General features: G+C 40.7%; 1 protein-coding gene across 3 annotated transcripts; it reads left to right on the top strand.

Moving 5' to 3' along the window:
- Positions 1 to 1796: 1796 nt before the first annotated feature.
- On the top strand, positions 1797 to 8999 carry calca (calcitonin/calcitonin-related polypeptide, alpha). 3 transcript variants are annotated; one of them, XM_043705811.1, is made up of 5 exons: positions 1797 to 2037; positions 3147 to 3236; positions 4648 to 4782; positions 7351 to 7529; positions 8466 to 8999. In XM_043705811.1, exons 2-4 carry the CDS (start codon positions 3151 to 3153, stop codon positions 7511 to 7513), a joined length of 384 nt encoding a protein of 127 aa, XP_043561746.1. In that variant the 5' UTR covers positions 1797 to 2037; positions 3147 to 3150; the 3' UTR covers positions 7514 to 7529; positions 8466 to 8999. The 3 variants fall into 3 exon arrangements, with proteins under 3 accessions (XP_043561746.1, XP_043561745.1, XP_043561748.1); XM_043705813.1 differs by having other exon boundaries at positions 1931 to 2037; positions 7354 to 7529; XM_043705810.1 differs by lacking the exons at positions 7351 to 7529; positions 8466 to 8999 and adding an exon at positions 5556 to 6735 and having other exon boundaries at positions 1801 to 2037.
- The last annotated feature ends 2792 nt before the right edge of the window (positions 9000 to 11791 follow it).

The raw sequence follows: 11791 nt of genomic DNA on the forward strand, positions 1-11791 counted from the left end.
GGGGGTTGTGCAACATATTCATGGTCACGTGAAGGAGAGAAATATTGTTTCCAAAAACAACACTGCTCTTGACTGCCTTAATGATCCGAATCCTATTTCCACTCTATGTTTAACTACACTTAGACTAACAATGCTCAATGAATGGGCCCCTGCTTTCCCAACAGATTGATTTCTATTAAAAGTAGTTTACCCGCCGCTTTACCTCATCAATCCTATTTCCTTCTCAATGTCCCACTCACATTTACCCAAATAATGTCATCCGCATCCTGTAGCTGCACGGACCTTAAGTACCGCTTCCATCGGTCAAGAAGAACAACAAACAGAAATAATCCCGCGCATTAACTTAATGGATAGATGAATAAACACTGCCTTTGTTCATTATAAACCCGAGCCCCTGTTCCAGGAAGCGATTTGATTCGTGCAATCATTATTGTTTTCAGAAAGACTGGAAATGGAACTCGACCTTTCAGCACCACAGAGAGCTCATCGAGCGAAGTCACTCCACTCTAACAGCAGCCTCTCCTCTCAGTTCGAACCTACAAGGATCAGAGCTTGGAGTCTAGCCTTCCCTGACTGTAATTTACGAGCGCAGTTATTTCTGTCTGACTTAGCTCAGCTGCGAGGGAGCTCAGCTACTCCTCTAATGGATCAGGAACATGACGTAAGGCGCACTTGGTAGTCAAACGCATTATGACATGGTTGTTATTCATGAAAAAAACTGTAAGCTCTAGCAAAATAAGTCTTTTTTTCTTGATTTAATTGTGAGTGTTTCCGGAGTAATCAATTTGTATCAGTCTGGCCCCTTTATCTAATGATTCATCGCCTTACCTAATCCTTTTATTTTTGATTCTGCAACTCTGGCAAATAGTTTTCGGCAACTTTGGCTCCACAGGAATGATAGACTGCACGGTTCAAACAGCAATGCTTTGATCAATTGAACGGATATTCTGACAAAACTGAGAACAGAGTACCCAAGGCACACGACTGAAGTTGAGTTATTAAAGTTACACGAACGTCCCGGCTTCAATAAGGATGAACATGACCTAACACTTCCAAGTACGAAATCAGGTTCAAATTCTCCCAAAGATATCAAAGCATTTTGAATGCTGAAGTGTTGCTCTGTTTCGATCGTTAGTGCACGTTAGAAATGGCAATCTGATAACCCATTCCCTGCAATAAGGGCTAGTTCTACAGAGCTAAACTACACCGTACACACCACATTGAACTGTTCAGGCTTTCCTCACCGTTATGATTCTGAACTGATGCAAAAAAAAAGAATTTTGGAATGCCATGATATCAGAATTAAACTCGTTCTTCACTTTTTTTTCGCAGGGCATTTGGTTGAACAAAATGTAACCATAAAATAAGTTGCTGTTAGCCGGGCTGCAGCATTTGTTACCATTTTCAGCATACAATTTACACAATAAAGAGAAAAGTATTTCCTTAAAGTTTAATATTTCTTGGTTAAGTCCTAATGAGATTTTTTCTGTTTGGAAGTACAGCGAGGCGAACAGGACTGTACAGAATTGTCCTAGCATGACGGTGCAGCATTCAGCAGCAGGTGTCGCTCTGTACAAAGTGACCAGTCTTTGCTTTCTTTGCCGACCAAGCAGACTCCTGGCATTTAGGAGTCACGTAATGGTACATTTTTAGCAACCATAAAACACTAATTGATCGAGATGATTTTCGAGGCTGTCCATTAATCGTCTGATTTGCTTTACGTTAAATGACCTCAATGCAAGTAAACCTGGCCTGACTGGTCCACGTGATTGGGAACTTTGTGAATGAAGCGGCGGGGAACGACAGCGTCATGAGCGGGGCGAGGCGGCAGGCCCCCGCCGATTGGCACTTTGCTGTAGTTTGGATTTATGATTGGCAGCTTGTTGACGACCGTACACCCACTCACTGAACAACAAAGAGCCGGCAACGTTGGATATAAAAGGATGGGCGTTCAGCAGCCAACAGTAGCACAGTTAAAAAAGCCAAGTTAAAGAAGAAACTTGCTTTGTGATTTCTTCGTGAAAGTGAAGCATAAAGGTAAGAGGATGCAACTCTGCTAGATGTTTCTTTTGGTTTCGAAAAAGCTTTGTCAACGACGCTCGCTATTTAGTCTGCTCTCCTTTAGTTTGCTACGTGTTCATTGACTCTGTAATTCCACTGAAAGTTGGTCTGTTTTAATTAATAACGGGTAGATTGGAAATCAATGTCTTTACATTTATCTTTGCTTATAACCAGAGAAACCTCAGACTGCCAGTTACATTAGCTTTTATTCACCAATATATTTCTCTGCAAACGTTATGATGCCCCAAGAATTACGATTGCAACTGACTGGAACGTTTGATATTTACTTTTTTATATAGCATAAGATTTGCTTTGTTATCAGTAGTCGTTTGGAAATAACTTGAGTTTATTTGATGTAAGACCAGACTAGAAAGCTCTATGCATGTGTGTTGTCAGATTTAACAAAACACCGCATTAATAGATAATGTATTGCTTTAATTATGTATAGATTTGAAAAACACTTTTGGAAAGAATCTTTTGTACTAATTCCCCCGCCGATACATGTAAAGCCAGTTGGTCTTTTCCTCTAAGAGGAATAATGAGCATGTTGCTCTTCTAGCTTCTAAATATAGTAGCTGAGTAGCCTTTGTAGACCAGTCATGGCTAAATGGTGACCGTGGTCGATTTTGAGTAAATCATTAGACCAATAAGCCAAGATGACGCGGTGTCATCATTTGGTTGAACTTTTAGATGCTTGAGGCTGAGCTGTAATGCCATCGGCAGCATTGATAATTCATTACACAATCCATTACTTAACTGGGCAGTTCGAGTGCTGTCAAGTCTCATCGATTGAGCAATAACTTTTGCACATTTCTGCCCAGATGTTGGTTTATCCAGTTTGGGTAACAGCAACTTAAGTTTTTTTTTAACCGTTATCTTTTCTGTCCAGTACATTTTCTTCTTTTTTCTTATTCACGGTTTATGTTAGCTATCACTCCGACAATTCCGTGTTTCAGCCCTGCAAAGGGGGAGGAAACGCATCAGTCATTTGCCCAAGTGCCTTGGGGTGGCGCTCTGGAGTGACATTTTGAGCTGCTGTACAATGGTCTATGGTTTGGGTAATCGTGCTTTTGTCTTGCCTTCAGAAACATGGTTCTGCTGAAGATCTCCGCTTTCTTTGTGGTTTGTGCTGTTTTTGTATGTCAGATAAACCGCTCCCATGCAGTTCCTCTCAGGTAGGCATGACGAGTACAATATTCTGCATTTTTTTCTCTCGTAGTGTTAACCGGCTGCCAATGGGCAGTGGCTGCATTTGCTTATCATACAGTCAATATTATGTCCTTAACTTCGTTGTCCACGGAGTATTAACTCCGATGCAGTCAACATAATCCGAAACATGCGAGATCAAATTTAAAGTTGTTCGTTTGTTCGGGTTTATGCTCGCAATAATGTGTATGTAACATTGCACTGTTTTATTGATGGTTTATTAATTTGCAAAGCCGCAAGGAATAAAACCACTAAAATAACACAAAGAACTGAAGATCTGAAAGAAGCAAAAAATAAACAAATTACTGAAGAGACTTAGCAGGTCTAGCAGCATCTGTGTGGAGAATGCAGAATCGGCTTCGCTGTTAAGAAGGCTCACTGCACTCGAAATGGGATCTGTTTTCTCTGCACAGATGCTGTTGGACCTGTTGTGTTTCTCCAGCAATGTCAGTTCTTGTTGATGAAGACCACATATGAGGTGGAATTTCGAAAACCAGTTAAGAAAACAGTCGATTTGGGAAAGGAAGTTTATGGCATTGGTTTTAACAGGGAACTTAAACTATTCCGATAATTCGCCTATAATTAGGATTACTTTCATAGATGGTGCATACTTAACTTGGATTTAAGGCAGCAATAAAAAAAAAATGCATGGAGGTTAAATTTCTCACCATGGCGAGTTGTCTTACAAAGTTTCACTTCCAGTGAGTACTTTTAAAGACTAACCACTGTCATAATGTAGGGAAAACAGCCAATTCGGGAGCAGTAATAACTCACACGTAGCAATAAGACTTAAAAAAGATAAGCTTGATTTTCGGGATGTTAATTGCGAAGCGATTCTTAAATTCACTTCAGAGGATAAAAAAGGGATAAAAACAAAGAATTGCGGATTCTGAAGCCATAAAAAGGAATTTCTGGAGAAACACAGCAGGTTTGGCAGTATCTGTACAGAAAGAAAGAAACATTAAATATTTCCTATTCAGTGTCCCTTCGTCAGTTCTGCTGTGTGTCTCCAGCACTTGCTGGTTTTGCTGCAAAGATAACGCTTCGTGCGCGGACTCCCGCACTGGAGTGACAGCCAGTATGCTTTCAAATTTCTGGAATGAAGCTTGAACGCTGAGTCAGCGTGACACTGTCCCATTGAGCCAAGGCTGAATTTAGTGGTAATAAATCAAACACTGCTGGTAGCATGACTGATGCAACAGAAACAAATCTGGTCTTGCAGTGATTTAACGCTCAGGGTGGCTCTGAGCCCTACATCCATCAATTAGAACTGCACAAAAGTCCAGGCTTTTATACTTTAATGACAATAGAATGTCTAATGACCATTTATTGGTCTGAACAGAAAAACAGTCCTTACTCATTGTGAGGTTCTGATTTTAGATCTGTGCTGGAGTCAGCTTCAGACAGGGTGGCGCTCAATGATTACGAAGTTCGACGACTACTGAATGCGCTCGTTAAGGAATTCATCCAAATGATGGCAGAGGAGCTGGAACAAGAAATACCCGATGCCAACAGGTAAGGGAACGAATACACAGGTATTTAGATTGCAGTGAAAGGTCTTGGGTATGGTTCAATGATATTGTATGAGACATAGTACTTGCTAAGTAATACAAAGAACATGTTTTGAGATTTGCTTGAGTAGAGTCTTCTATCAACAGATGTTGATTGGAAAAGTGCAGAGATATTGTTTTCTAATATAACAGTCTTGGCAAATAATATTCAATTTATTTGTTTTCCCGTGAATCACCCAGAATTATCTGATATAAAACGTCAAAATGGTTTTGAAATTTTGAGGAAAATCAATAGATTATTTTAAAAGGAAGATTGTGATCAAAAGGTATGTTTTAATAAGCGACATACTCTATTAAATAAAAGTTAGTTCTGTCTTGACCTTGCATGGGAAAAGAATGATGGAAAAGTTGTTATGTCTGCAAATCACAGAAACCAGTATGAAACCATGCTTGATAGGATGCAAACGTTATGCATGTTCATTTGAAAAAAAAATAAAAGCCGGTTTTGTTTCAGCACTTGGTTCAAAATGCATGAATAGACTTTGGAAAAAAAGCTGTTATTCTATTTTTCGAACCGACGAAAAGTGCATGGCCACCCTTTTTTGCAAGACACCTTGATAAAATAACGAGGTTCTAGCATTCTACTGTGAATAATCATTTCTCAGTGTAGATAATTTTGCATGTAACAATTGCTTGTTTGTTACATGAAACATGCTCTTCATGCATGACCCCGCATGCGTTATTATGAGATTGTTTTTGCATGTTCTTTTTCTGCAGCTTGGATAGATCCATTGTCAAACGGTGCACGGGTCTGAGCACTTGTGTGGTGGGAAAGTTGTCCCAAGAGTTGCACAAATTACAAACCATCCAGCGCACTGACGTAGGAGCGACAACTCCTGGCAAGAAAAGGAACATTCTCACTGAGCTGGAAAACGAACGCTATTCTAACTACGGAGAGCCACTTGAAAACAACTAATCGTTTGTTGTGACCGCATGCATCTTAAATGCTTGAACGATAGACAGCCTGATTAAGTGCTATGTTTCTTTTCCGCCTTAATTTTTTTTGACGAAGAATACTAGACATGGACATAAATTAGTATATTAACCGTAATAAGCAATTACTTTAGCTTTAAAACTGATTTTCTCATTCTAGATTTTTTTCTGCCTTCTGTGGCTATAGAGTGTGTCATTAAATGAATGCTTCTTCGTGCATTACATGGGTCTTTTTTCAATAAACTTATTTTTCTACCTGGAACACTTTTTCCTTTTATATGTATTAGACTGAAGGATTCAAGATGCAATGACTTAAATGATGCAGAAATGTCACTCTTCCACATTATCAGATTTGAAATTAGAAACTTTATAAATATCCAATACTACCTGTGTCTTTGGTGGATTTGACTTTTTTTTAAAGTCAAGGGTCATTTTCCTTCCTTCGTGTATGATGCTTAATTGTATTTAGATATTTAAACGTAATGATATCAGTGGTAATTAAAAAAAAGGATAAATGATCCAATATGCATTGCAGGGTTTAGATGACGGACTTACTGCTTTCACCTTCAAAAGTATTCTCTTCAACTTGATTCACTAAGCATTTTAAAATGTTAAATGAATCTACATTTAAAATCATTTACCAAACAGGGTTCCCTAAATTTTTGATACCTTGCATTTTCTTCCGTCTTCTTTCTTTGTAAGGTTGTGACATCCCACGTTGGCCTTTCGCAGTAAAAGGGTCCTGCTCTTTGGCAACACATTAGGCTCCTGCGGAATTACTTACACCAGAGTGGGGGAATTAAAAATCTGAAAGCTCTCAGAACGGCACACGCTCCAGCACGTTCTTCCCGTCATTTGGCAAATGGATTAGATTCCAGACATACTTGACCACAGAAATGGAACTTGCAATTTCAAGCATTTTGATTAGCTGCAGAGCATCCATTTCAATTAGAATAGATTACATTTTGTAACTCAATATAGTCATTATTTTCCCTCGGTAGATATTTCTGTTTCTTTCTCAGGGCACTGTTATTATCTTATTTGTTTCTACATTCTCGTGTCCCTCTGACTCTGATAGCTATTCTGTGGTATTTGCGGTCTCATTTAAAATCCCAGGTCTGTGGCCAGAAGCCAATGTTTGATGCACATTCAATGTAGCTGGCAACTTTAGCAAAAATGGAAATAGCATTTTTTTTTTGCTGCTTAGACTGCATTAAGCATTCTAATCACGTCAGCCCTGAGTAACATTCCCGGCATCAAAGCCCAGCAGTTGTGTGACTTCTGGACATATGCATTCGTGCAGAACTGATCTAGGCCAGTCAAGAGGTGGCTTTTAAGGAAAACTCAAATGCACATGGGTAGATAAGTATAGAAGGATATTCTAAGAGGGCGAGGTGCAGAAGGATTGAAAGAATGGGCTGATCAGTGGCCTGTTCCTGTGCTTTATAACTTAGATAACGTGATCTTTTTACACGTTATGCAGACACCAGATCTTTCAGGGACGAATGATTGAAGGCTAATGTTTTGGCCTACGCGGTGTCGTTTTAACCTGAAGTGTTTTTGTTTCCGTCTTGTGAAGCAGTATTCCTTTGGAGAAGCGAGCCTGCAAGACAGCCACTTGTGCGACTCACCGCCTGGCTGACTTCCTCAGCCGGACCGGGGGAATGGGGAACAGTGACTTCGTGCCAACCGACGTGGGTGCTAATGCCTTCGGAAGGCGAAGAAGAAACGCTCAGATGTAGAATATTCAGGGATCTGGTAATGAACTGCTTCTCACCTGTTAGTCAACATGCTTTGAGCATTTTTCCTGTGTAAACAGCCGAGAACGTTGATCTCAACTATTCTGTTAATGGTAACAATTCCCTCGCACAAGAAGCAGTCCACATCTTTAAGTCAAACATGCAGTTGGTCGTACCTTGCCGGTTCGATGCTTTAGTTAAATGCATCAACTCATTTACAGACATGGCGCAAGGATTATTTTGTATAACCTTAACTATATTAATTTCAAAATTTATTCAGTATATTAATTGATTCCAATCATAAGTCCATTGCAGTGTATGTTTTGAGGGCGGTGCTAACATTTATTAGTGTTTATTCAGACTAACACATCAGTTTTCAACCGATTACACAGGAAATTCCAAATTTAGTCCAAATCCTTTCCCGCTGCATTGACACAACAGAATGTTCCTTGTCAGGTGACCATTACTTTAGGGCAATATTCATGACCTATCGTTGGGATAGTGATTCTCAGTCGGAAGTTATTTCGAGTCAATGAAATAGCATTTTTTACTTCGCTGAACGGAGCATTTTTTGGTATATGTAAAAATTACTGAATACAGATAATATGTTCCTTTCCAGTAAAATAATCTTCACCCCACGTTGACTATGTAGGAGTACCTTAAATACCCATTTAAAGACATGTAGACGATAAAATACTATAACACACTATTAACTTCATATACCGGGTACATGAGTTACAGTCACAAGTCCTACCTGAAAATAACAGCGTCCGACCAGAAGGGAGGTGGTAAAATGGATTATGTATTGCTATGCTTTAATTGTATATGTGCGTGTGTGCTGGGTGGGGAACAAAGCTGTACAAATCGAAAAACCCTCGAAACTGGGTGTTGTGTTCAGAAAAGACTAATCAAATCCTGCAAGTCCTGAGTCTCCTGTACTTTTTGTGTCTTGCAGGCAGACGGCAGTAACTGACGAGGCAAAGTTCTTTCTCTCCCGATTAGATGTCGCTTGGCTCGCTTCCTTCATGGCAGAAGCACGGAGAACAATAACAATTGGAAATGTTTACTTCACATCGTCTTCACGTTACAGTCCAAACTCGCCTGGTCTTCTCCTCATTTTCACATCTTCCTTATTATTTATGTAAAGCTCTTCCGAAATGTAATGTGCGGCAAGACTTAACTTTTACATTTCATCAAGTTTTATATCCAGTTCTATTTGAAATAAAGTGATGGTATATATATTCTAATGACGCTTGGGCACAATGTGCAATGTGACTTCCAGCTCTGTGCTGTTAGAACTTAGTCTCGACAGCACTCTTCAGTATCTCGGGGATATAGTAAACGTGGCCTCTCAAGGCATGTATGTAATATACTTTGTGTTGTGCCTTGATGTTAAACGCTATGAATTACATGATTGTACAGTATATTAATGACATCTTAAATATTGTATCAATTGTGAAATCCGCAAGATAAAAAAATATTTTCGATACATTGACGTCGCGATACTTTTATTGGACCAAACTATTTGGAGGAAAAGGAGCTGCATTTTGAGTTAACCTGCAATGACGAGCAGTGTTCCCTCATTAAATCCTATAGACCAAAAAAAACCTAAAGGACAATTCTGCAAGAAACAGCAATATTTACCTTCCTCTCCTCGAGGCAATATTTACTTCCAGTTCAATCATTCACAAGTCAAAGGGCGGCCTTACTAATAACCAAAAAAGGTTTCATTGTTTGCAGTCAATGAGTCCAGTCTAATAAAGCCACGGAGTTGTGCAGCACGGAAACAGACCCTTGGATCCAACTCGTCCCCGCCAACCAGATATCCCAATCTGACCTTGTCCCAATGTGCCTGCACTTGGCCCATATTCCTCTAAACCCCTCCTGTTCATATATACCCATCCAGCTGCCTTTTAAATGTTGTAATTGTACTAGCCTCCAACACTTCCTCTGGCAGCTGGTTCCATACACTCATCACCCTTTTGCATGTAAAAGTTACCCCTTAGGTCCCTTTTAAATCATTCCCCTCTCACCTTAAACGTATGCCCTCAAGTTTTGAATCTCCGCTCGCCCCTCCTCATTTTAGGGAAAAAAATCTTGGCTACTCATCCTATCCATGCCTCTCATAATTTTATAAACCTCTGTAAGGTCACCCTTCAGCCTCCAATGCTCCAGGGAATAAAAAAAAATCCCCAGTCTATTCAACCCCTTTCTATAACCCTCTAGATCTGGCAAAATCCCTGTAAATCTTCTGTGCATAGTTAAACAACATCTTTCTCGGGGGATCCAAGATGGCGGCGACCCAGCACGTCTGAGTCTACAGTGCTCCTCCCAAGACTTGGCCAAAGTGGGTCACCCACCCCCACCACACTCACCAAATCATTTAAAATAGCTGTTTAATGTAATTAGTTGTTTAGTATTGAATTTAAACAATTTAATCTTCAGTAAAAATGACTAAAGGGAAGGGAGCCCGCAGCTCTCAGCAAGCAGGAACCCCTCCCCCACCCTCTCCAGCTGCAGCAGAGGCATCCGCATCCGCCCCGGGGGACTTACCTACGGTGGCGAGCCTCGTGGAAATCATCTCCAAACTGGATGTGAAGATCGACGCTTTTATTGAAGAATCCCGAAGCCGATGGGCCTCACTCTCAGCCGCGCTGCAAAAGCATGACCGAGACATCAAGGAAATTGAGCGCCGAGTAGGAGGGGCGGAGCTAAAGGCCACGACCTCCGAAATTACAGCACATTCAGCCATGGTTCGTGTCCGGACTCTCGAACAGCGAGTCCGGACCTTAGAGAATCACATCGACAACCTCGAGAATCGAGGTCGTCGCAAAAATATTCGTTTGCTGGACCTTCCCAAATGGGAAGAGGAAGGCCAGCTTACAGCGTTCCTCGAGCAGTGGCTGCCACAGCTTTTAGATCTGGAGGCTGGATCAGGCCAGGTAAGTGTGGAATGGGCCTACCAGGTTCCAAAATGCGGGCCTGGCTCGAACCAGCGTCCCCGCCCCGTCCTGTTCCGACTGCAGAGCTACGAGGAGAGGCAGATGCTCTTAGAAACCTCCAGAAATCTTAGAAAAGATCCCCAAGCCATGATCTATAAAGTATCCAAGATCATGTTATTCCAGGACTTTTCCCCAGCTCTGGTCCAAAAGAGGAAGGCGTTTGATGAGGCAAAGAAGTGTTTAAGGGACTTAAATATTCAGTACTCCTTGCGCTACCCAGCGACGCTACACTTTAACCATGAAGGGTCCGTGTATGACTTCGGATCGCCGGAAAAGGCCAAGGAATTTTTGGACTCTCTTAGATAAATTATAAGAGTTGGTTTGCTTTCCCCCCACTCCGGTTTACATCCCCCCCACCTTTTTATTATATATGACCCCTTTTTTTTACCTTACTGTTTAATATTATCTTGGGGTGTGGGGAGAGGGATTTATTTATTTGTTCTCTACTTAACGATTTTCTCCCCCCCTTGTTTCCTCATTTTATTGAGGAGTGCCTGGGTCAAGGGTGGGGCATTGGTTGGGAGAGGATATGAGGGATTTTTTGAGAGGAAGTGATGCCCCCTGGGAACAAGGGGGAAAGTCTCCACTTAGATATGTTTTATATTTTTTTTATTTAGAAATAGTTTTTTACTGTATTGTTGTGGGTGTATTAAAGATGGTTTATTTTTGTAAATTTTACATGTTCTACGCTCGGGATGTTCTGGATAAGGTTCCCCCTCCCGAGGGTTCTCGGATTGGCCCAGAGGATTATGGTTGATCAGTCGGTTAAGTGGTGTACCTGGAATGTCAAGGGGAGTAATTCGCCAGTCAAAAGGAAGAAAATATTATCAGATCTTAAGAAGGAAAGAGTTGATATAGCTCTCCTACAGGAGACACACCTGTCAGATAAAGAACACTTGAAATTACGACAGGGTGGATTTGATCAGGCCTTTTTTTCTTCTTTTAGCTCAAAAAGCAGGGGAGTTGTTATTCTTGTTCGGAAGAATTTCCCTTTCAAAATCCTAAAGCAGATAAAAGACGAATCTGGACGATATATTTTGATTAAAGCCCTTATAAATGGAGAGGAATATGGGATTTTAAATTTGTACTGCCCCTCGGCACACCCCTTTAAATTTATAACGGAAGGCTTTTCAAAATTGATGGCTTTTGATGCCCGTCATATAATTATAGGGGGAGACTTTAATTGTATTATGGATCCGGAAATAGACAGGATTCCCAAGAGTACTGCAGGAGTATCTCCCAGATCTAGACAATTGGTGGATCTGAACAAAGAATTAGG

Source organism: Chiloscyllium plagiosum, chromosome 16, assembly GCF_004010195.1.
Source record: "Chiloscyllium plagiosum isolate BGI_BamShark_2017 chromosome 16, ASM401019v2, whole genome shotgun sequence".
Taxonomy (NCBI): Eukaryota; Metazoa; Chordata; class Chondrichthyes; order Orectolobiformes; family Hemiscylliidae; genus Chiloscyllium; species Chiloscyllium plagiosum.

Coding starts and splice junctions, on each gene's coding strand:
- calca (XM_043705810.1), top strand. CDS start 3,151: ATGGTTCTGCTGAAGATCTCCGCTTTCTTTGTGGTTTGTGCTGTTTTT. Junction 3,237..4,647: donor TCCCATGCAGTTCCTCTCAG/GTAGGCATGACG, acceptor TTCTGATTTTAG/ATCTGTGCTGGAGTCAGCTT. Junction 4,783..5,555: donor GAAATACCCGATGCCAACAG/GTAAGGGAACGA, acceptor CTTTTTCTGCAG/CTTGGATAGATCCATTGTCA.